The sequence below is a fragment of the Erythranthe guttata genome, chromosome 14, assembly GCF_056151865.1.
Source record: "Erythranthe guttata isolate IM_541 chromosome 14, IM_541, whole genome shotgun sequence".
Lineage (NCBI taxonomy): Eukaryota > Viridiplantae > Streptophyta > Magnoliopsida > Lamiales > Phrymaceae > Erythranthe > Erythranthe guttata.
Window position 1 is genome coordinate 22,256,625 of NC_142546.1, and position 24,073 is coordinate 22,280,697.

The following is a 24,073-nucleotide window of genomic DNA, read 5'->3' on the forward strand; positions in this document are numbered from 1 at the left end:
TCTATTTCATTTTAATTCCAAAAACGACCTTTTAAAGAACAAGGCAATCATTTCCCCCCTTCCGTCAATTTTTTTTTTATTTGCCCTCACGGCCAATCATTCCCCCCTCTCGCGATCTCTCTTTCTATATCCAAGGTATCTCTCTCTCCAACACTCAATTATTCGTCACTTTTGATCCCTAATTCTGATCGGAAATTGTTTAATTTATTTTCGCAGACTCAATTGCTAACCAGCAAGCGGTAATTTTCTGATTGTTGAAGCATAAAGCGAAAATGGGTCAGATCCAGTACTCCGAGAAGTATTTTGATGACATCTATGAGTACAGGTGATTTAGGTTTCACCGTCGTTTTTCCTTTCCTATTTTCTTATCGATGTTAATTCATTTATGCAAGCTGTATTTTTTTTTTTTTTTTTTTTGGATTTTCAGGCATGTTGTTCTTCCAACAGAGGTTGCTAAGTTACTCCCGAAGAATCGCCTACTCTCAGAAGTAAGTTGTTTGTATGCTTTTTTTCTCTTTCAGATTTTGTGTTTGATCATGTTAATATTTATTAAGTGATTTGCAATTAGGGTTTCCTTATTCAATGTTTTCATCTCTGACTGTTGCAATTAAAAAGAAAAAAAGAAAAAAAAACTGTGATGCCATGCAATGAAATGATGATTTTTCGATCTCGTTCTATTTACCTTGTTCGTAAGGTGTCGGGACTTGGATAACTATAATTCTGGAAAAATGTTGGTTTAGTCCGTATAAATTACGTGTTTGCGTACTGTATGAATCAAGGTGTATTTACAGTATCATGCCTATGAAGTGTTTGTGAAAATGACAATCATGTTTCGTAACTTATGTTTAATTTGTCTCGTTTGGTGGTAGAATGAGTGGCGTGCAATTGGGGTTCAACAGAGCAGAGGGTGGGTCCACTACGCAATTCACCGCCCGGAGCCACACATTATGCTTTTCAGGCGGCCACTCAACTACCAGCAGCCGCAGCAGGAGAATCAAGTTCAGCAAAACATACTCGCCAAGTGATCAAGTTCCATTTATGAGGTTCTAAATTTGTTTCGAGCTTTAGATTGAAAAAAGGGTTACTCTCGTTTCATCTGGAAATGTATGTACCTTTTATATACTCTGTTCTTGAGTAAATTTGGGAGTGCTCAGTTATGTTACTTTGACGTTGAAACTTCTTTTTCAACGATGTTGATGATGTCATCAGAACTTGAAGTTTAGTTTTTTTATTGAGACACTCTTAACTAAGATGACCGTGTTTGATGGATAACGTAGATTTTGTCTATTTATATTGTTTTGGCACTTGAAAATAAGGGTAGTGGTATTATTCGGATCAAGATTCTGCTTGATTGTCTTGTTTCGTATTCATGATTCTGTTATTTTGGCTGTGGTGTTGAAGAATAGCTTCGTCATGCAAGTGCACTGAATCGTCTTTTTGTACCTCTCGTATTTCAGAACAGTGTTGTAGGTCTTGCACAAGACAAATTGCATATATAATCTGAAACTTCATGCTCTGTTAATATGTGTCAGCATTTTCTTGTTATATATGACATTCGATATAAACTGGTCGATCGTCTAACTAGTGAATAAGCATTGATATGAGTTACCTCTTCTAGTTCAATGCTCCTTTTATTTCATCGAGTATCATCGAAATTACATAAGTTGCATTTGGATTTAAATGTTTCAATGTTAGGGAAGAATTTCAAGTGTTTAGTGTTGTGCTTTAAATTGTGTTGCATTATCTTTCTTCAAATCGAAAACTGAAACCAAAATGCAATTAGAAAATATTGAACAAAAACAAAAAAAAATTGGATCTGAGAAACTATGTAAAGAAGGAAAAGTGATCCGTGGAATTAATTCGTTAAGCAAACGAATACAGGATTTAATAAACCTATTTAAACAGCAGAGGAAATAAAAAACCAGGAAAACAAACAGTCCTAATTACAACAGCAACAAAACCCAGAGAAAATCTAAGAACTAGTGAACTTGGTAACAGCTTTGGTACCCTCAGAAACGGCATGTTTAGCAAGCTCGCCGGGGAGAACCAACCGGACGGCGGTCTGAATCTCCCGGGAAGTGATGGTGGGCTTCTTATTGATCCTGGCCAATCGGGAAGATTCTCCGGCGAGCTTCTCGAAGATGTCGTTAATGAAGCTGTTCATTATACCCATGGCTTTGCTTGAAACTCCGATGTCTGGGTGGACCTGCTTCAGCACCTTGAATATGTAGATCTTGTACGTTTCCACGCTCTTCTTCGTCCTCTTCTTCTTCTTCTCTACTCCGCCGACGGCAGCCTTGCCGGCGTCCTTGGGTAGCTTCTTGCCGGCCTTCGGCTTCTTCTCCGCCGCCGCCGCTGGGGACTTTTCTGCTGCGGTGGTTTTCTTCTCCTCCGCCGCTGGCTTCTTCTCGGCGGGTTTCTTTTCTGCTGCCCTGGGAGCCATTTTTTTGGTTGCTGGGGTTTGGTTTAGAATGAGGGTTTGTTTGATTGTAGAGAGAGAGAGAGAGAGAATTTGTGCGGTGTAAGATATTTGATTGTGGTGGAGGTGTTTAAATACAGGATGCGGGAATGGTTTGATTGGCGGAATTGGTTTGACTCGGATTCTGCATTGGGACCGTTGATTAAATATATGAACTAACGGTGAGATGTGTGGCTATATATCTGCGTTTTGATTGGCTATTTTACTGTGGACTTGGATTATCATCTTAGTCCGTTGATAAGATGGAGATCCAACGGAAGGAATTCTCCACAACTTTGTGTTTTTGTGATAAGTATCGAAAAGTAGAAAATTTCCCGCGTCTCTATATTTCCAATTTTCATAAATCGATCCTTATAACATTTTTCTTTTTCCATTTTTTTTCTTTTTTTTCTTTTAAAGGTGAGTCATTATTAATAACAATGTTTTCAGAACCGGACCGGACATATAACCGGCTAGGTATTCGGGTCACGGTTGGACCGGTTCAACCGGGTTCAACCCGGTTTTTTTATTTTTTGTTATTTTATAATTATTTATAAATTTTAGTACTTTAAAATTATTATTTTTTCTATTTATTTATATATTTGACTCCACTTATTCACTATAAATACAATTTTCTCTATTTATTTATATATTTCAAACAATTTTTTACTTTACAATCTTTCTTATTAATTAAATTCACTTGTCCTTTTTTCTCTCTCTTGATTTCCATGCCACATCCTTCCCCTTCCCCTTCCCCACTCTCTCTCTCTCCTCTGCAAATCTTCAAAGCAATCTGCCCTCTTTTTTTCCTCTCCCTTATTCTTTCTTTCCCAATTTTCTTCTCTACACATCTCTTCATTTCCGGCGACATAGTAAGTAGATCCGATTTTAGTCGACGTTTATCGGCCTTCACCCCAAGATCCGGCATTTACAGTCCAGATCCGGCCATCCAACACTTCAAAAGCACCATTTCAGACAAAAATCTGGGTCTTCCACCGGTTTTCGGTTCTCCGATTTTTTCGATCGAACCGGCGGTTTTTACTCTCTGACCCCGGTTTTTGATTTCTCCGGTTTTCATCGTTGAACTAGACCGCCAAGATGTCGGGTTGCGATCGAACCGGTCGGACCGGCGGGTCCAGTCCGGTTCTGACAACCATGATTAATAGCAATAGAAACTTGTGGATGAGTAGTTTTACCAAATTACCCCTGAAAGTAAATTGATAAGATATAAGAAACACCTTTTAATTAAGGGAAAATTATTCAAAAACTATTTTTTAGAAGAAATAATTAGCAAGAATCCCCTCATCTAGGAAAATGAGTTAAGTAAACACCCTCTCCCAAAAATAATTAGAGAAACCCTTTTAGCTAATATCATACTCAAATATTATTTTAATAATTCCCAAACCACCCTTATTAATATTAAATCTCTTCAAAATCCTAACCCATTTCATTTGCCGTTCTCTTTTTTTTTTTCTCGTCTTCTCGTCTTCTATCTTCTCGTCTTCACTCTTCTCTCTTCTCTTCTAGACTGAAATTCGGAAGAAAAGCAAGACGTCAACTGATGGTGGTGGTGGTGGTGGAGAGTGTTTGTTACCGCCTCCCGCCGCCGCGTGAAGAGTGGTGATGGATCTGTAGTTCGCGGCAGTGGTTTCCACCAACGACGTTGAAGATGATGACTGGCGCTCGTCGTTGAAGACGCAGTGGGTTGACGGCTATGAGGATGAGGCATGAGAAAATCACTGTTGCAATTGATGTTGGTGAAGGTATTTGTTGCTTTTTTTTTTTTTTTATGTTGGTTTTGACAAATAACTTGAATCATTTTTGCTAATTTGTGTTTTTTGGTACGAATTATTTAACTTATTTATTTTATTCTTGTTAGGGATTGGTTGAATAATGTATTTGTGGCAGCGGTGTGGTGACGATGGGGAGGCAGATTTAGAGCTTTTTGGTGGATTGGGCGGATAACGGCGCATGTAGAGAATTTCACGCATGCTCTGAAACCTTAATCGACTATGTACATATTCATAGTCCATTAAGTTAATCGACTATGTTCTGGAAGTCGATTAAGGTTGATTGACTCCATTTTTTTTTTACTTTTTTCGGATTTTTCGTTTATTGATTCCAACTGTATAAATCAATTATAATGTTTGTATATTTTTTTGTTTTTGTAATATATAGTTGATTTTGCAGTTTTTCGCAGTTGTGATTTGCTTGTTTAGTAGCAGATTTTTAATCGACTATATGCTCTGGTAGTCGATTAAGATTGATCGACTCCAAATTTTTTTTTTGTTTTGTTATTTATTGATTCCAATTGTATAAATCAATTATAATGTTCTTATATTTTTGTTTTTTATTTGTAAAATATAATTGATTTTGCATTTTTTTGCAGTTTTGATTTGTTATTTTTTGTAGCAGACTTTTGATCGACTATGCTTCATCATAGTTGATTAATATACTGATATATATATATATATATATATATATATATATATATATATATATATGTATATTGGACCGGGAATTGAGCCGGGCCTACCCGAAGCCCGATAGCTCTGCCCGATTGCCTGTGAGCAGGGCCGAGTTTGAGCTTACCATGGCTCAACCCGAATAAAGTCCGATCAAATTAATATATATATATATATATATATATATATATATATATATATATATATATATATATATATATCCTCATCGGTTTTTCAATGCGACTTGAAATAGATGCAATCAAATTTTGTATATCAAAAAGTTATATAGATAATTACTGTCTAGACTAATAACATTGATAATTCAATGAATGTTTTACAATATAATGATGTAAATCAAATATTTGAAATTACAATGCGATCAGAGTTTGTACACATGTTAAAGGTAAACATATGATCAAAATAATTCAATATATTGTGTGCATTATGTTGGACAAAGTTTCAAACTGAAAAACACCTATGAACTGTATATATCAAACCACACATTGATTTAAAAATTTCACATCACAAAAATATAGAAACTAATTTTAACTAATTAGTTGCCTATGATCAGTGCATGGTCCAGAGTAAATAAAAAAAATTAAAATTAAAATTAAAAAAAATCAGCCTACCTGAAGCTATTATCCAGTTGCATTTGCGACGAATTAGAAGCAGCTCCACCGTTGCCCATCTTGACCAACGAGTTCACAGTAGCCGGCGCGTGGCCGACGAACAATGCCACGTGTCCCATGAGCTTGTCCTTTCTGGAGAAGGTGGTCCCGCAGGAGCACTGCCACTTGAGATCGCCGCAGTGCTTCTCGTGCGTCCTCAAATCCGACAGCACCGAGAAATTCTTGCGGTTGCACCTCTTGCACACGTACATCTTCGGACAGTGGCTCCTCTTGTAATGATTCTTCACGCATATCATCGACTTCAGCGGCTGGAACTTCGCGTGCTTCTTGTTCCACCGGCACCCTTCCTGCGGGCACGAGTACTTCCTCTGCTGCGGCGCCGCCGCCGCCGCTGAGATATCGCAGGGGGGTTCTCCTCCGGCGGCCGCCGGAGTGCTGTTTTTGAGTGGGTTGCTGAGGGCGGCGGCGGACTTGTACTCGTCGCCGTGGGCCCTCATGTGCATCCGCAGATTCGCGTCCCTCTTGAACCCTTTGCTGCACACCTGGCAGTAGTGCGTGTACTTCGCCAGCAAATCGGCGGCCTCCAGCTCGATGATATCGTAGTTGTCCTTCGCCGGAGATATTACGCCACGTGTCATCCCTTCGTTTCTCTCTCTCTTCGGAGTCAACTCCCTCCCGCAATTATTACCTTCCTCAAAATTACTGTTACTACTTCCAATATTACTGTAACCTTCGACGTACCAGTGATCGGAGAAGAATGCGGCGGAGGGCTCTTCTCTTTCCATCGCCGGATCTCCGCCGTCAGCGGCGGCGCCGTAGATTAGGGACATCTGCTGGCAAGAGAACATCATTGAAGAAGCTGTGACGATGATTTCTTGAATGAGGGTACCCATGGTGGGTATGGCGACGGCGGCGGTTGAATCGGACGGCGGGAGATTATCCGGCGACATGAAAATGGAAGCGAGTGATTGGACCTGGTGAACTTTATCCTTGAGAATGGAGAGATTGTAGAGGAAAGAATTGGGGTTTGATGAAGAAATTACTTCTTGATTATCAGAAACAACTCCATACATATTAGGGTAACAACTACTTTCCACCGTGTTCATGGTGGAGAATTATAATTAAGAAAATTAAAACAAGAAAAAAAAAAAAAAAGAGAAAGAAGCTTCTTGGTTTTGTTATCACTCTTTTGGATTAATCTTATTTTGTGCTATAAATTTTTATCAAATATTTTCCCCTGCATATGCATATAGGAGGGGAATATATAGGGAGGAATTAAGTTAATACAATATATATATATATATATATATATATATATATATATATATATGTGTGTGTGTGTGTGTTGAATTTGGCTCTCTTTGGCCTTTTAGTTGACATTGCAACAAAGAAGCTAAAAGAAAATGAGGAGGGAGGGTTAGGGAAGATGAGTTGTACCCAAGCACTCAGTGCACCCTCATGGTTGAACGAGTTTAATTTATGAAAGCGCGTGTCCCTAAATCAGTGGGCGGATCCAGAAAGTTGTTTATCGCATTAAAATTTCTCTAAGATTCCACGACAATAATATATTACTGAAAAAAACATAACAAATAGCTATGTAAAATATTAATACATTCCTTTTTACTTGAATATGCATGCCATTAACATTGGGTTAAAGTTAGAGGAGAAATAAAATATGTTCTATATTGAAATTGTAGAAGACAGAAAAATATGAAATATTCTTTTCTAACTAATAAAAGATTAGATAAAAGAAAATGGAGAGAATAAATAAATTGATAGATATATATAATATATAATATATAATATATATTGTTGATGGTGCACGAATTGAAGGGGGTGGTATAGTAGGATATAATGTATGTATAATGTTGAAATGGGAGAAGTCAACTTTGGAGCAAAAAGCCATCACCACTTAAGACCTTCCTCAAATGCTACCGGTATCATATGTTTAGACAAACCTTTTCACGAGGATATATATATTATTTTTATGTTTAAGCATAATTTAATTGAGAGTATACAACCATTAATTAATTAATTACAATTAGCTTGGTGTTATTTTATAATGCTTATTCTTTTCAATCAACTTGGTTTTGGTTTGGTTAATTAATTAAATGTATTAAACCATCACTATTCTATGGTTTTGTGGCGTCAACCCACCATCACGCATGAATTGAACTGGAGTTGAAATATTCAAATTAAATTTCAAGAGTACAAGATATAGCTATTGTCATCCATCTTCACATAATATATTACTAGCTACTTGTTGACTTCACATATGATAATATACTTTCAAGAGTACTAGATAGACTTCTCATTATATTTCGTTTCTTTGTCACGGGGATCGGTTCGGCGTTATTGGGCCGAACCCCTTATTCTAATTTATCGGGCTAAAGGCTCTATGGACCACGAAGAGAAATTGGACGAACTGATTGAGAAATAGTTCAGAGCGCTAGGCCCAAACAAGTCACAAAGTAGCCGAGGGGCCCCCGCATGTCGGGTAGCTCGCCTTTTTAGAGGTCAATGATACCAATCTATCTCCATAGAGCATAAGAACTCGATCGCCACTCGTCCCCATTATACTTTAGGGGAGGACAAGAGAAGTGCACTAGGTGGCGAGTTGAACTAGCTAGAGATCGCTGATGTTGCGGATCTTCTGCGTAAATCTTTAAATGAAAGTATGATATTTCACGCGGTAATTACAATCAAGTTTGGCACGAATCAAGGGGTTCTGAAATAGGAAATATTTCATTACAACTTCTCATATAAAAAAAAATGTTACAAGACTAATTAGGGTTACACTCCCAATAACACTTCATACTCTCTTCTCAAATCTTCTCTTGCTATTTATTATTTTTTGTTTCATTATTTATTTATCTTAATTAACTAATCAACACAATTAAACAAGGGTCGACATATAATTAACAATAATACGATGAAAAATCTGCTTCCTGGATTTGTAGTTATGTTGTCATGATTGTGGTGATCTGAAACAAGTTTGTAATATTAGTTATTAGATTCTTAGTTTGCAAATTTTGTTCAATGCCAAATACTCACCGGAAATTCTGATTAATTGCAAAGCATCTCAGTAATTTAATGGCAAAATCATTCGAGATTAATTACAAGCAGCTCATACTAAAATTTTCAGACAGATTTTGTACTATATCTGAAGATTTTCAATTTAATTTATCTATCTATATATATATTTGGACTACATGCACCATTCCTCATTCTATACACACACTCAAATTAAATTATATTAAATTAAGTAAAAAAATAAATCATGGGTTTTACAAGGTTTATGTCGGTGTTCTTTGTGCTGGTGGTTCTTACCACCCCTCTCCTCATTCAGACAACCGCCGCCGCCGCAGAAGAAGAGAATTTGGCGGTGGCGCAAACAGCTATTTCTCCATCTGAAGACGATGGGCTCGCATCATCCCTCCACCGCTGCCACCACCACCACCACCATCACCACCACCACCACCACCATCATCACCACCACAACCTCCACCACCACCACCACCACCACCACCACCACTGCCACAAACCAGCTCATGATAAGTGTCCAAAGGCGTCGCCGGCGCCGGCTCCAGCGCCGGAGAATGCACCACCTCCCCGTGCTCATACTCCATCCCCAAAGGCGTCCCCGTCGCCAGCGCCGGAGATAGCACCATCTCCCCGTGCTCATACTCAATCTCCAAAGGCATCCCCGTCGCCTTCACCGGCGCCGGCGACGGAGAATGCACCGTCACCTTATGGTCCTGCTCATTCTCCCAACCATGGTGCTTCTTCTCCGCATAATCATGGACGTCACCATCGACGTCAGCATGACGCGCCGCCGCAACAAAGCCAACTACTCGCCCTCTGGGAGCAGTTCCTTTCTTGAAATTTGGAGTACGGAAATTAATTGTTGTTACAATTTAATTAATGGATGAATAGATTAATATCAACCAATGGCAATTACACATTATTCATCTATATTTCATTTGCTTCAAATTAATTAATTAATTATTATTCTATATTTTTCCAGAATTTTGTGTTTACCATCTTCACATTTAAACAAACTAAATTAAATTAAATACGTATTTTATTTAGCTATGCAGGGCTTCAAAGGTAAATGGGCCTGATGCATTTGTCCCGATTTTTTTTTACAAGCCCAATCGTATAAAATGTTTTGAATCAAATATTTAATTATTTCAGCCCATAATAGATTGTAATTAGGTGAAGCCTTAATTAATATGATTATTAAAAAATAATTAATTTTTTTATCGTCAATAATCACGTCCACATGACTCTCAACATTGTAATGTTCGCATATAGACACGCACAAACACGTGTGCATGTGTGTGCGGGTGTACAGCTTGATTGTGGGTCATTTTTTAATTTAAATTAAAAGTTGTATATGTATAATTAGAACTTATGTTTTATGAATTAATTAAAATGGAAAAAAGAGGGATATAAATATTTCTAGGGATATGAATACGATGAAGTAACTGAGTACCAACCACCTGTCAAGTGTTCAAGGACCTCCAACTCGAACATGTGGATGCTGAGCTGTCAACGTTACTCAAATATGATATTTTCGATTTGTTTTTATATCAAGTTCGTATTAAATTTAAGTATCATGATATTAAAAATTCACCATATAAATTGTTAATTTATTTTTGCGTGATATTGTACACTATTACTTGATATACATGTACGTATAGGTCTCGTTTGGTTCGGGAGATTAATCATGATTAACTAAATAGTTGGACTGTGTTTGATGTTTGATATCCCCAATGACTTGACCGGTCAACCCGTAAATATTATGTTATCATAACTTATTTTATTTTCTGGGCATTTTTTTTATTAGATATTTCAAGGTGTGATAATACAATTAAGTTTTATTAAATTATTTAATTTTATCGTGACGACTGAACGAGGCCATACTGTATAACTCCCGATAGTGACTAGTTACTAGTAATGCGCTTTAGTGTACCAAATTACTATCCCAAAAAATAGTAGCCACTAAAACATCAAAGTGATGTTGATTTATATCATATTTATTGCCTATAAATAAATATAAAAATAAAAATAAAAATAAAAGGTTTGATACACATAGAAGCATTCATGCACATGCTAGACAAGTAGCAAAGTAGTAACTAATTTTCCATCACTTTCAAAATATTGGGTGGCCAAGAAATGAGGACCAAAATTTGGTAATTAAATTAATTCATTCATTATCCTTTAATGAGTTTATATTAGCTAGTGTAACACACAGACAAAAAAGAAAATTGAAAAATAAAAAAATAAAATAAAATTAGGAGGTGATTAATTAAGAGGGTACATTAATTAGGGAGGCGAAGTAGCACCCCACTAACATGCTTTTTGGCTTAACAATAATCACCCGAAACGTGAACATAACAAACACTCCAACAACAATGAGCTAAGCAAGCTTAGCCCCACCCATCTCTCTGTGTTTTGTGTGATTAATTACACATCAAATTAATTAATTAACTTATGTTTGCTTTTACTTCTTTCTCTTAATATAAGTTGTTTTAAGTTTAGACTTGATTTTTCTACCTAAGTTCATTTTAAAGAATATTTGCACGCTCTCGACTTTTAGAAATAACACTTAATACCCACTTAATTCACGATCACTAACTTCTGCTATTGAATAATCTTTTGCAAAAACACCAGCTTAATAACTAACCAAAAGCTACTAACTACACCTCTTCACATTTAAGTGCAAAAGCAGCTTAATTAATCAAATTGGTGAGGCCATTAGATAAGATAGTCGAACCACAACATTGAATGATCATGAGGATGTGTTTCACCTAATTGGTTGTTTATATCTAATCTTTTGTTATTATCGTTTTCTTATTACTTGGTAATTAATTTACTAAAAGTACTTTTTTTTAACTCTCTTAATTTTGAATAATTGAACTTATAAGCTTATTCTCTTTTTCGGTTTCTTCGAAAATTTGCATCTGACTTCTATGAATCATGATTTGAAATGTTAAATTTAAAATATTAACTAAATAACGAATTAAAAATGGGTGAATAATTATGGAAAAAGTGGGATTAAGAAAATAAAAAAAAGTTAGGAAAAATGGAATTAAGTGATTAGGTGTGAATAGGTGGAGTGAGAGATACAAGTGAAGTGAGGTGATCTAACTTAGCTAGAAAACAACTACAATATGTATATTTTAAGAGTATTTATTTATGTATATATAGAGAGAGAGAGAGAGAGAGAGAGAGAGAGAGAAAAAAAAATGGCATACAGATAGATATAGATAGATACACATGGGATTGGCAATTGGCAGTTACTAACCTATCTTTCATCTATCCGTTTATTCCACGTCATTTAATGGAAAGTGGAAAAACAAACCCAAGCTAAAAGTCTTTTTATTTATTCACCTTTATTTGTTTTGTAATTAATATCCAAATAAATAATTAAATAAATAGCCCATAGCAATTAAACCTAATCCACCACTTTTAGTTGTGGTGCTTTAATTTACTCTCTCACACACACACACACACTACCAAGTTGGAGTGTTAAACATATTTGCTCTCCCACTCCGGAAAAAAGAACATGAAATTGTAACAATTGTAACAATCTTGAAAATGAGAGTAATATTAAAATAAATAAATAAATAAAATTATTTTTATATAAATAAAATAAATAAATAAAAGGGAAGATGCTTCGTCACTCACTTTTCGTGAATGAAAGGCAACGATGAATAGTAACCACTTACTCACTCAAAGAATTCAACTTCACCAACAAAATCAATCAAAGAATCAATAACAATTTAGCAATAGCAATAAATAATTAATCAACATTAATGGTATTTTTGTAAATTTATAAGTGTAAAAAAAAATTGAAAAGAAAAAACCAAAAGTAGTGGTAATTAAAAAAAATAATTATTCACATTGACTTTTCGGCCTATTATTCTAATAGTGGCAATCCACCACCATCGCCGCCGTGGAGAAGACGAGGCGGTTCTGCTGTTTGGTCGGAAACTGATGGAATTTTTCATCTTCCGGCGGAGCCGGAAGATTGAGATCCAACGCCAGCATATTTTTGGGCGACGAAGAATCGGTTTCGGTACTCGCGCCGCCGGTTCTGGTGGTGGTGTTAGTAGTACTAGGTGCCGCCGGCCTGTGCCTTCGCATGTGGCCGCCCAATGCTTGCCCCGAAGCAAACTCCGAACCACAAATTGAGCACTCGTGAATTTTGGGCTTGTTGTGATGGTTATAATCATGGTGGAAACTTTTGTTGTTGGGCGGTAGCAACTGTGTTGTTGTAGAAGGTGGCGGCGGAGTAATTACAGTAGTATTGAGTGCTCCGGTGATGAACTGCCCATCTTCTTCCACATCCGGCGGCGGCGCCGCCGGGGGTGACTTTTTCTGATCGTAATCCGCGGTGGGCTTCGGCCTCTTGTGACTCGCCCTGTGGCCGCCCAACGCCTGAAACGACGGGAAAGTTCTGTTGCAAGTCTTGCACTCGTAAACGTAGCTGCCGCCCACTTTCCCGTTGGCCGCGGCGGCGGCCATTTCAGTGAATTTCCGGCTTCTGAATTTCTTCTCCTCCGCCGCCGCCGGCGCAGCCTTGGTTTCTTCGTAGACTAGTTGTGGAGGTGAAGTCGTCCCACGTGCGAGGAGAATCAAACAGTTGGCCATATCCTCGTCTTCTTCTGTACTCATCGCACTCGATGTGGTCGCCGGAGATGAAACCATCAATACTGAATTATTATTATTATTGTAAAACTCGCCGCCGCCGCCGCCGGCGATGCTTGAGGAGGTGGAGGACGACGGCCTTGGCCGCTTTGTGCGCTTCCCTTTAACGATCACCTGATCGTTAGACCCCGAAAAATCCTCCGAGATTTCCATTTTCATCATCCCAATCAAAACTGCCACCAAAGAATAAATATATAAACGGAAGATATATATATAATATATATATATATAGAATTTTAACTCCAAAAAAAAAAAACCAGAAAAAGAACACACAGTCACACACACTGATCAGTAGTGAGTGGAAGTGTGAGAAAGTGCAGAAGAGCAGTGAGAGAAACTGTGAATGGTATAGATATAGTGAGGGTGAGGACTACAAAAATACAAACACATATATATATAAATACATAAATATATATGTATATATGTATGTATATGTAGTAGAGAAAAACGAGGCTCGTGAGCGGTTACGATGAAGTAGCTGGCTTGTAGCCAACCAATATTACTTGCTTCAGTTTCCAACTTCAAACCACACACACACACACACACACACTTCAAAAGGTCTTTCACTCACATAAATCCCACCATGTAAATTATGTTTGTATTTTATTACAGCGTTTTTGGTTTTATATAATAAAACACGATTTATGTTATTTATATATATTAATAATATTAATTTGTTTTTTTTAAATAAGCTCATTAAGGCTATTGCAAGTTAGAAAAGAGCAGACTTTAACTCACTCTTAATGTATGCTAATTAAAGGTTCATTATTTCAGTTTGGTCCAACAAAAAAAAAAAGTGGATAATTTTTATTAATTAAATTAAAGAAAATAATAAAAAGGGAAAAAAAAAAGAAGTAATGCTAGGGTGTAATTATGGAAGAGAAATTAAAATTAAGTGGGGATTAAGAGTGTGTTGATGAGAAATTGCCAGCGAAAATGAGGAATAAACAGAAGCATTAAAGCAAAGAGGGATTGCACGTTAAAGGCATGCTCCACCTCATTCACTACATCTCTTCTTAAACTTAAAGAAAAGTATATATTTATATTTATATATATATATATATATATATATATATATATATATATATATAAATAAATAAAATAAAATTAATTAAAATCAGCCAAAAAACCAAACAATATTCGGTTTGGCTTTCAAGCAAACCCATCATCTCTTTTCATCAACAATTTTGATTCCTTTTTTACATCCATGGATCACTAATACTTCATATTTGGCTCTCCACTATCTATCCACTCCAAAAACATTATTATTAATTTAATCTATCCATATTACTATTTCAATTCTTCATTTTCTATTACAACATTATTGATTTTTACATTAATATATATATTTTTAATTGTATTAATTGATTTGTAAATGTAATATAATAAGATTGGCCCATAAATATATCCAAGGGTTGAGGGAGGACAAAGACCAAGTGTAGGGACAAAAATGGGTTAATATCAAGTGGGGCTGTAAGGTGCAACTCGTTTCGAGGATTGTAAGTCGGCGCAAGGTCCTAAGATCGAGTACCGGCAGCATCAGTACGAAAATTCTAATTTCAATGAGGGTTGGTTTCTTGTGGACACCAGACTCTGGTCTACTACTCGAACGGGGCGTTGAAATACCACAATTCATCAAAAAATTATCGAACTAGGTACGAGGACTCTTGAGGCGAGGAATTTTGCATTTTGATGCAAGTGGGGCCGTGGGAGAGTGTACACCATAAGAGTAACTGTCATATGGACACTTAATTATGTGAGTAGTATTAATTCGTATAGGTTGTTATCAAAAATCTGTTGGCCTTGCAATCTACGCCTTCCCACTATTAGTTCTGTTGCAAAATTTATTTATTTATTTATTTATTTAATTTGGACTTATAAATTAGTTCACTCACAACTAACACCTTACAGCACGAAATCTCTTTGTGAAATCAACAACATTTCACTATTTATGGTATTCATTGCCAGTTGAGCCAGCCACGTACTCTCTTTTATTTGGTACTCACAAGAAGATAAAGGAAATTTTGACGTAATTATTTTTATTTTTCTAATTATTATTTCTTGATTATTTTCGTTAGCCTATGGTATGGACAGTGTTATACATGTGTCGAGTTCACTATAAGAATAGGATAATATGCATCTTTTTTTTTTTAATTACTGACCGATTTTAAAACAACTGGTAGCATCAAAGTTCCTACAAATTCGAAAATTTTCATGATTCAACATAATTTTATTTTATTTATTTTTTTCTGAAAAAACTAACATTCAAAAATTAGTAGCACAGGGATAAAATTGATGTAAAAGTCACGCGAATGTTGACCTGGCAGTTTGAACGAGTGAGTATGCATTAATTGGTTTGGGTTCGAATCCTCTTGCCAACAGTCGCTAAATCGAGCTTGTCACACATGATTAGTCTAGCGTAGTTTACATTTATCGTATGTTTTGCAAGTTGTATACAAAAATGTAGGTTTATCCAACACATCTGTATATATGGTTGTGGATTTCTTCATTACCAAAAAGAAGAAATAAAAAGAAAAAAAAAATCTCCAAAGAGAAAAATTAAGCAAAAAAGAGACGTGCAAAAGAATGTGTTGTCTCATAAGTGTGAAGTCTTTGAAAATTAAAGTTGAGTTGGCTAATGGCGAAGGACAATGAACGAGGCTATATAACTTCCAACTTGTATATATATTATATACACTAATTATTAATTTAATGTGGCGAATTTTGGTTGAGTATACTGGCATTTTTCCCCAATATTATAATGTTTTCTATAAGTGATAAATAAAGAATATTATAAAGTCAACGTAAAATGTTTTGGCAAGAGAATAATTTGATTATATATATAATTATTATTATTTAGTAACTGGATGTGGCCGTCGTGCCAACAAACGCACAAATGCTTCACTAACTTAATCAGTCAAGAGACAAGTCAGGATTAGCTAAACCATATTAAGAAGTAATTTTGCAATTAAGAAATAGGTAAATTTTAACCAAATTTTGAGAATGTTTCATCATTAAATTTGTTGTTGATCGATATATGTGCAATGGATATTTTAATGACAAAGTTTTTGTTAATTAAGTGGTATTTGTAAAAGATTTTAAAATATTGATTTTAAGTTCTCTTTTTTTTTTTCTTCTCATAATCACTTTTGAAGTGTATGCAATTATAACTCTTGTTTAAGCTAAAATAAGAAAAATACCCCTAGTACAACTTCTTTTAAAATAAATTGATTAAAAGTTAATTTTCCGTAAATTTTGCAAACACGCTCAACTTTTAGAAATACACACTAATCACTAACTTAAATCTTAATTGCTAGCTTCTATTTTTTTTAATTGCGAACACCTCCTTAGTTGGTGTTTGCAAAGACTTATTTAAAAGCAAAAGTTAGTGCCCGTGAATTAAATGAATATTAAGTGTTTATTTTTAAAAGTTGAGGTTTAGAAACTAGGAAACTTTAATTTATAGAAATGCTTACCATTTCTCGCCGACCTGTTAAATTACATACTTGGGGCTACTATTTCAAATTTTGACATGGAAACATGACTTTTAACTACACGTAGGCGGAAAAAAAAGAGAGGAGATTATTCATAATTAATTATTAAGTCATACTTAAATAGGCTAATTACATTTTGATATATTTTTTTATTAAATGAGGTGTTGTGCAAGGCACTCGTGCGTTCACATTGTCCATTTCCAAATAAAAACTATTTAGAGGGGTCAAAATCAAATTACGTGGTGATTGTAACATGCTGAAAGAGTGAAAGCAAATACATATACTTTAAATTTTTTTTTTTTTGAGAGGATTGAGTATTAATCTATCAAAGTTTCGTTACGAAATTAATTGTTCGGTTAGTCTTTATTAAATTAAGTAATTAACTGCTCGTAATTATTCATTTGGATCCAAATTCTTGTAATATAAAATGGTAAGACGTAAAAAATAAAGTGATTAGGCAGTGGTGTACTTTCTGTTTGTTCACACAGATAATGTGTGTATTGGGGTTGAGTAATGTGTTACTAGTGCTACTAGTGATGTGTAGGACAACCACTTTTGTAATTAGGCACAAAATTAGGGGTTAATAAATATATATTATTATTATTATTATTAAAAGTGATGATGACTTGGCGCCAACTCAACTTCTCACACTTTGTTCTAAGCTTGTGACTTGTCAATTCTTAATCCAATACTTCAAACTAAAACTATTTCCAACCATATATATTTGCCCCATTTATTGTCATAAACAATATATGTTTCTTTTAAGGGTAAATTTCATTTCCCCACTTGACTTTGGCTCAATATCACTTTACCTTCCTTCTACTTTCGATTGAATCGATTTGTTCCCATGTACTTGAAAAATTGTCTCAATGTGGCCCTTGCTGTTAGTTTTTCAAACATTTAATCTTAACACCGTTTGTTCTAAGCTCTGAAATTACAAAAACACCACCCCACCCAGTTTAAATAATTGTTAAAAAAAAATTGAATACAACGAGAAAACATAGTCCACGACGGCAACCACAATTTATTTTTATTATTTTTATATATTTTTTTTAATTTTTTAAACTGTGAGGGGTAGTTTTTTTTTTTTTTTTTGTAATTTTCAGACTTAAATCAAATGATGTTAAGGTCAAATGTCTAAAAAATAACGGCGAACGCCACATTTAGACAATTTTTCAAGCACATGGAGTCAAATCGATACAATTGAGAGTAGAAGGGAGTAAAGTGAAATATAGCCAAAGTACAAGGGGAAAAAGTGAAATATACCCTTCTTTTAACATTCACCATGATTTTTAAGATTGAAAGGTGAAAAAATGGACGGTTTAGATGTGATTTAGTACTTTCGGAGAAAATAAATTCCCATTCCGTTCCAAAAATAGTCGGAAAAATCGAAAATCGGAAGAAAAAAAAATGTTATTCCAAATTCAGATGTTTTCGGATCGAAATCGGCGGAATCCGGATATTCCGTTCCGATTTTCAACCCTAGACTTGGTTGATATACTTGTACACTGCAATTTTAATGTACACACTGATATGGGCTTCAATTTGGCCCATGAAACTTGTGGATAAGTGAAACTATAGACTAATATTTTAGTGAGGAATGGGCTTTAATTTGGCCCATCAAACTCGTGGGTAAGTTACACTCGAAATTTCAAACTTTCATTCATCCACACTACATAAATAATTATTTATTGATACAACAATAGTAGAAAAAAATAAAAATAAAAATAAAAACTCTAAATACACTAAAGACAAGAAGCTTGAACTAAAGTCAAAATTAGCCATTGGCTAAGTCAATGTTTCAAATTCAAATCCTTGATTAAGAAAAAGGCTGGCAACCCACAGCTTCAAACATGCCAAGTTCATGTCCACCTCATCACCTTCTCGAATCTGTTCATCATTCAAATTTAATAGTTAATTAATAAATAAATAAACACATAATTAATTAAGAAAAAAAAAGAAGATTAAATTCTTACATTCATAATTAATGAAGAAAAAAAAAAAGAAGATAAAATTCTTACATTCAAAGTGAAAGTGAAGATATAATTGTCAGAATCAGCAGCCAAATTGGAGGTTTGAACATTGAAGGTGGTAATGGATTCAATGGCCTTGTATATCAACACAGCAACACCTTTGCCTTTCTTCAACACTATTCGCACGTAAAAACCTCGTTCCTCCACTTGAAATACGTCCATCTGCAAATTTCGTTCACAATCTTCGAATCGTTAACTAATTTATATTCATTTTTATTAATATTTAAGAGAATATCTCTTAATTAGTTATTATTAATTAGCTTAATTAGTACCTTAATAATCTTCTTGATTGTTGGATGGGAATTAGTTGTAGCATTGCTTTTGTTGGAATTGTGAACACAGCTCCCTTGATACTTACTATTGGTATTGGTATTGGTATTGTTATTGTTATTATTATTATTCACTTCAGACTCGAGTCCAGCAATCTCAGATTTTAGCTTCTTCGCCTGCATTTGTAAGTCTTGCACGTACAACACCGCATCCCCGACTATTGACGCTTTGTCCATCTGTATACATACACACACACACACACAAATAATTAATGTATTAATTATCACAATAGCTTCCATTTATGCATGTGCATGTATGATCAAGACAATGAAGGTTGGATTGTAGTACTAATGACTTACTAAAACAGATAGCTATGGAGATTAATCGCTAATATGAAATATCTATTAGCTAGCTAGGTTTTAGGTTTATTTTTCTTGGTATATTCGACGTATCGGAGATAGATGGATGACGAATATTAAATGATGTTGGAATTAATGCACTTTCTAGAAGTGTATCCACATGCATGTACAATGTATGATAGGATACATGAGGCAAATACATGAATACTTACATACATGTATATCTAGGATTCATGATGAATATATTTATTATGATGCATGTACTACTTGTGCCTAGATTAGTATAAATAGGTGTAAGATTGTATTTGTAATTTAACATGTATTAGCAAGAGTAAAATATGTAGGAGATACGTACTCCTCAATTATTTCCTTGTTGATCTTGTTCATATATTTCCGCAATATATCCAACAAATGATCTATTTGTCTTAATATATTACATGCATTATCAATACAAGATTAACTATTGAAATCATTTTCTACGAAATTTCAAATTGGAACGAAATTAATTGAGAAATTATTAATTACTAATTAAGTGGACAAATTTATTTAGTAAATTAATTAATTGAAAAACAGACCTTTGTAATATAAGGGACCAATGCACGCAAGGCGTAGAGCTTCTCCTTCATCCTGCCACGCCGCCGTCTCTCCGAAATCAACGTCTTTGTTCGGTCGGACTTATGACCGCCCTTCTTCTGCTTCTTCTCCGACGTATTAGTGGTGGTTTCCGACGATTCCTCCTCCTCTTCCCCGTAAATGACGTCATCGTTATCATCATCGTCGTCATCATCCCTTTCCCCTGAAACGACGTCGTTTTGAAACTGATTGTTCACTGTATTAATAGTGTTATTAGCAAATTGGCCGCTCGTATTTGCAGCGTCGTCGAAAGAAACGAACAATTGATGATTTTCCGGCGGCGGCGGAGGCGGAGGTTCTGTCGGGTAAAGGTGGCCGTTAACAAAAGTGGCGGCGGCGTCGTCGGTGTCGAGATAGAAGACTTGATTCTGAACCTGGACGAGTTGAATGAGGTGATCCAAATCGTTATCCATGAAATCCACAATCCCGAAATCAGCGGCGGCGGCGTATTCTATTTCCTGGAATGGGATTATTCCTGTTATTTCTTCTCCGTATCTCTCCGCCGCCATTTTCCTGTTTCTTTCGCCGGAGATATTTTAATTTGTTCGCTTTTGATTGATTGTTTAATTAATGAGTATATTTATTTCTTCCGAATTTGTGGTTTGTATATATACAACAAGTCTAGCTGGTATGAACGGAACCCACAATTATCTGTTTTCTGTTTTTATGGATTTAGTTTTTTTTAAAGAGTTGACAATTAAATCACTGTGCGCAATTTGCAGATTTAATATTTAATTTAATGGAGATTACCTGGTTGACTTTTGTTCTTTTAAAAATAACTAGCATTTTTTCCCCGTGCGATGCACGGGATATTATTTCAGAAGTTAAAAAAAAATAATCAATTTAATACATAATAAGAAAATATAGTATACTAACATGGTAAAATTTAATAATATAGTATTATTCATATTTTATATAATATTAGTTTTTTTCAAAATCTAGCATATTAAGATTTATAATCCAAATATATAGACTAAGATTTAACGAATCAAATTTCTATTTTATCTCTTAAGATTTGAATTTTATTGATGAAAAATAGAAGATTGATAATTGTTGAAAATTATAGTTAAAAAATTAGTAGACAAAAAATATTAAAAATAAATAATTACAAAAGTACCATTAGATAGGATTCTTCGGGATTTAGTTTCAATTTTGATAATTGTTAAAAATTATAGTTAGAAATTAGTTGCTAGAGAAAAAATATTATAAATATTTAATTACAGAAATACCATTAGGTTTTAGGAATGGCCATCGTTTCTTTCTTTTACATATAAGATATATATATAAAAATATAATATATTCTTGATTATAAATTAAACAGGTGTTTGTGTTTGACAAGGTAATTTATTTGTTCTCGTGTAATGGGAGACTGGGAGTTAAGGATGACATATTGTACAAAACCCTAGATTTGCTATGTAAATTAATTACATTTTATCCAATTTAAAATGAAAAAAATTCTCTGTGTTTTTTTCTTTTTTCTTTTTTGTTTTTCTTTTTGTTGTTTAAGAAGAAAACAAATCTATTTTTATAAATTTTTCATGTATGTGCGATCTGATTTGTGAACCAAATCAGTCAATCATATTCAGAAAAATCACCACACAAAGACGATTACGAATAATTAACCTTGATTACTCACGAATAATGCAGAAAATCAAACCATGCAGCAACAAATCCCCCACATAAACGATACATAGTTGTTTGTTGGCTCTGATACCATGTTAAATATTTGTTCATCACTTATTAGCCAATTGATCTAGCGACCAATTAGTGTCGATCAGCATTTGGCCGACATGAGGTTATATGAAATTACCATTTTGGCTCGACTCGACCACACTCAAGTTATATACAGTCAATCTCACAGATTCATGAGTTAACAATAGTCCACCTACAAATCATTTTAATAAATTATCATATTCAATTTATATTTTCAAAAACGTTATTTTTTTATTAGTGACTTCTATCATTTATATCTCACCCTGTACAAGTTTTCATTAATGGCTTAAAAAAAAGTTTTCATTAATGCACCAAGCATATTTTTATTTTTACACAAAATTCAATAAAATTAAAAATAAATTTAATTTCATTTCAATTGAGTGAAAATCAACAAAAAAAAAAGGAAAAAAAACAATCCAATAAAACGAAGCCATTGGTCTATATACATCCCCTCTTGAAGTGTATATTAATATGATAACATAAAATAAAAGGTTGCAGCCCGCAAATAAAATAATTTAATATGTATTATTGAGGGGGTCAGGATAATTAATAATTATAATTTATAACATAAGTTTGTTTAATGCAGAATGCCTCAAAATTTAGACATATGAGTGTAACATAATGTATTGTTTTTTAGGTCGTGCGAAGAGTGACAAAGACAACTTTGTTTTTTAGTATTAATAAAAAATAAAAAATAAAAAAGACAAAGCCAACTCATTGACATTATATTATAAGTCCCTCAAATCAAAGAATGACAGCTCACAGCTAGGCCACATTCGTCTGATAATTACACAAGAGTCCCTCTACTTTGCCGATACATTACTACTGAGTCCGTATTTCTTTCAACACGTGGTGACTGTGTGTCCAACTGCTGATCAGCTCACAGTGGCACGTGCCCTAATAGTTCTGAAGTCTGGCTAGGGGAATGTTTTTTTTTCTTTTAATACAAACCGGATAAAAGACTAATTATTTTATTTGTGGATTCTTTTAATAAAAAATTGATGAAATTTATTTACGATTCATCATTTTGGCCTTTGGGCTTAGAGTTGTTTGCTATTAATTAATTGAATTTTCATCTCTAATGCGCATTGTCCTATTTTTCTTAGTTAATATTTGTTGTATGTTTATTTTTGTAAAACTGATTTGAGATATTATTGAAAAAAATATATTTAGATATTCATAAAGAGTATTATGGGAAGGGAAAATGCCACATTTCTAGAAGACAATATAAGGTATGGATTAAATAATTTAATAAAACACAATTATATTAGTGGTTCAAATGTCAAAGTCCTAAGGTCTCGTTTTGTTGTCAAGATAAGATTAAATAATATAATAAAACTCAATAATATTATTTGACCTTCGATGATTCAATAAAATACATGGCTAGAAGGTAAGATAAGACACATGATAACATAATATTTACGTGTTGATCCGATAACTTAATGAAGATACCAACTTCAAATAAAGTTCAATTATTTAATTAATTATGACTAATCTCCTCAACCAAACGACTATGCAAAAGTGTTAACCCAATGTCTGATGATCCAAATTTGAAAAATCAATAGTATAGGCTTGGTGTTGTGAGTTGTGCACACGTGATTGGAGCCTGTTTTAACCAATGTTATCAGAACCGGACCGGACACAAAACCGGATAGGTATTTGGGTCACGGTTGGACCGGTTCAACCGGGTTCGACCCGGGTTTTTTAATTTTTTAAATTTTTAATTTTGTAAATATTTTTATTGGTTTTAAATTTCAAAATTAATATATTTCTATCTATCTTTTATATATTTTAAAAATTTTTTTCCATTTTAATACAATATCCCTTACTTTATTTTATTTTATTTTATTCTTTATCTCTCAACTCTATAATTTTCTCTCTCTTCCCACTTTTTCTTCTCTCCTTCACGCAGCCCCTCTCTATCTCCTCTCCCCTTCTCTCTCCTCTGTGAATTCAAAAATTCTTCTTCTTCCCTCATTTTCTCTTTCTTTTTCTCTATTTTCTCCCATTTATTTCTCCATTTCCGGCCTCCGACCCCCGAATTCAGCCCACGGCCGCCCATGTCTGCCCACCTGACCGTCTTTACAGCGGAGATCCGTCCACCTCCGGCCTCCGACCACCTGATTCAACCCACCGCCGCCCAGATCTGGCCACGAAACGACCGAGATCAGTCCACCATTATACTTTTTTTGACAAAAATCGGGGTCATTAACCGGTTCGCCGGTTTTCGGGTTTTACCCGGGTGAACCGGGTTTCGATCATTTGACCCCGGTTTTAGATTTTCCCGGTTTTGAAGCCCA

General features: G+C 34.6%; 5 protein-coding genes across 7 annotated transcripts; 1 reads left to right on the forward strand and 4 right to left on the reverse strand.

The window, feature by feature from the left end:
* The first annotated feature begins 13 nt into the window (after positions 1-13).
* LOC105958866 (cyclin-dependent kinases regulatory subunit 1) lies at positions 14-1,250 on the forward strand. The gene is made up of 4 exons (XM_012982870.2): positions 14-135; positions 217-325; positions 428-488; positions 870-1,250. Exons 2-4 carry the CDS (start codon positions 273-275, stop codon positions 1,023-1,025), a joined length of 270 nt encoding a protein of 89 aa, XP_012838324.1. The 5' UTR covers positions 14-135; positions 217-272; the 3' UTR covers positions 1,026-1,250.
* Positions 1,251-1,829: 579 nt separating this feature from the next.
* On the reverse strand, positions 1,830-2,588 carry LOC105959100 (histone H2B.3). Its single transcript, XM_012983130.2, has one exon. It carries the CDS (start codon positions 2,441-2,443, stop codon positions 1,973-1,975), a length of 471 nt encoding a protein of 156 aa, XP_012838584.1. The 5' UTR covers positions 2,444-2,588; the 3' UTR covers positions 1,830-1,972.
* Positions 2,589-5,321: 2,733 nt separating this feature from the next.
* LOC105958867 (C2H2 and C2HC zinc fingers superfamily protein) lies at positions 5,322-6,824 on the reverse strand. Its single transcript, XM_012982871.2, has one exon. It carries the CDS (start codon positions 6,656-6,658, stop codon positions 5,549-5,551), a length of 1,110 nt encoding a protein of 369 aa, XP_012838325.1. The 5' UTR covers positions 6,659-6,824; the 3' UTR covers positions 5,322-5,548.
* Positions 6,825-12,342: 5,518 nt separating this feature from the next.
* LOC105959101 (zinc finger protein ZAT5) lies at positions 12,343-13,874 on the reverse strand. Of its 3 annotated transcripts, none has more exons than XM_012983131.2 (2): positions 13,740-13,874; positions 12,343-13,444 (listed from the first exon to the last, which is right to left on the reverse strand). In XM_012983131.2, the coding sequence occupies exon 2, from the start codon at positions 13,431-13,433 to the stop codon at positions 12,486-12,488; it is 948 nt and encodes a 315-aa protein (XP_012838585.2). In that variant the 5' UTR covers positions 13,434-13,444; positions 13,740-13,874; the 3' UTR covers positions 12,343-12,485. The 3 variants fall into 3 exon arrangements, with proteins under 3 accessions (XP_012838585.2, XP_088670093.1, XP_088670094.1); XM_088813967.1 differs by lacking the exon at positions 13,740-13,874 and adding an exon at positions 13,555-13,662; XM_088813968.1 differs by lacking the exon at positions 13,740-13,874 and adding an exon at positions 13,545-13,636.
* A 4,528-nt stretch (positions 13,875-18,402) lies between these two features.
* Positions 18,403-20,718, reverse strand: LOC105958868 (transcription factor FER-LIKE IRON DEFICIENCY-INDUCED TRANSCRIPTION FACTOR). The gene is made up of 4 exons (XM_012982872.2): positions 20,003-20,718; positions 19,071-19,304; positions 18,787-18,960; positions 18,403-18,655 (listed from the first exon to the last, which is right to left on the reverse strand). Exons 1-4 carry the CDS (start codon positions 20,567-20,569, stop codon positions 18,554-18,556), a joined length of 1,077 nt encoding a protein of 358 aa, XP_012838326.2. The 5' UTR covers positions 20,570-20,718; the 3' UTR covers positions 18,403-18,553.
* Between the last annotated feature and the right edge of the window lie 3,355 nt (positions 20,719-24,073).

What these genes read in the sequence shown, in the direction of transcription:
- LOC105958868 (XM_012982872.2), bottom strand. Translation starts at nt 20,569, where the DNA reads ATGGCGGCGGAGAGATACGGAGAAGAAATAACAGGAATAATCCCATTC. An exon ending in CAATCAAGAAGATTATTAAG is followed by an intron (nt 18,961 to 19,070) that starts GTACTAATTAAG and finishes CGAAATTTGCAG; the next exon opens with ATGGACGTATTTCAAGTGGA. An exon ending in TCTTCACTTTCACTTTGAAT is followed by an intron (nt 18,656 to 18,786) that starts GTAAGAATTTTA and finishes AATGATGAACAG; the next exon opens with ATTCGAGAAGGTGATGAGGT.
- LOC105958867 (XM_012982871.2), bottom strand. Translation starts at nt 6,658, where the DNA reads ATGAACACGGTGGAAAGTAGTTGTTACCCTAATATGTATGGAGTTGTT.
- LOC105959101 (XM_012983131.2), bottom strand. Translation starts at nt 13,433, where the DNA reads ATGATGAAAATGGAAATCTCGGAGGATTTTTCGGGGTCTAACGATCAG.
- LOC105959100 (XM_012983130.2), bottom strand. Translation starts at nt 2,443, where the DNA reads ATGGCTCCCAGGGCAGCAGAAAAGAAACCCGCCGAGAAGAAGCCAGCG.
- LOC105958866 (XM_012982870.2), top strand. Translation starts at nt 273, where the DNA reads ATGGGTCAGATCCAGTACTCCGAGAAGTATTTTGATGACATCTATGAG. An exon ending in GATGACATCTATGAGTACAG is followed by an intron (nt 326 to 427) that starts GTGATTTAGGTT and finishes TTGGATTTTCAG; the next exon opens with GCATGTTGTTCTTCCAACAG. An exon ending in AGAATCGCCTACTCTCAGAA is followed by an intron (nt 489 to 869) that starts GTAAGTTGTTTG and finishes GTTTGGTGGTAG; the next exon opens with AATGAGTGGCGTGCAATTGG.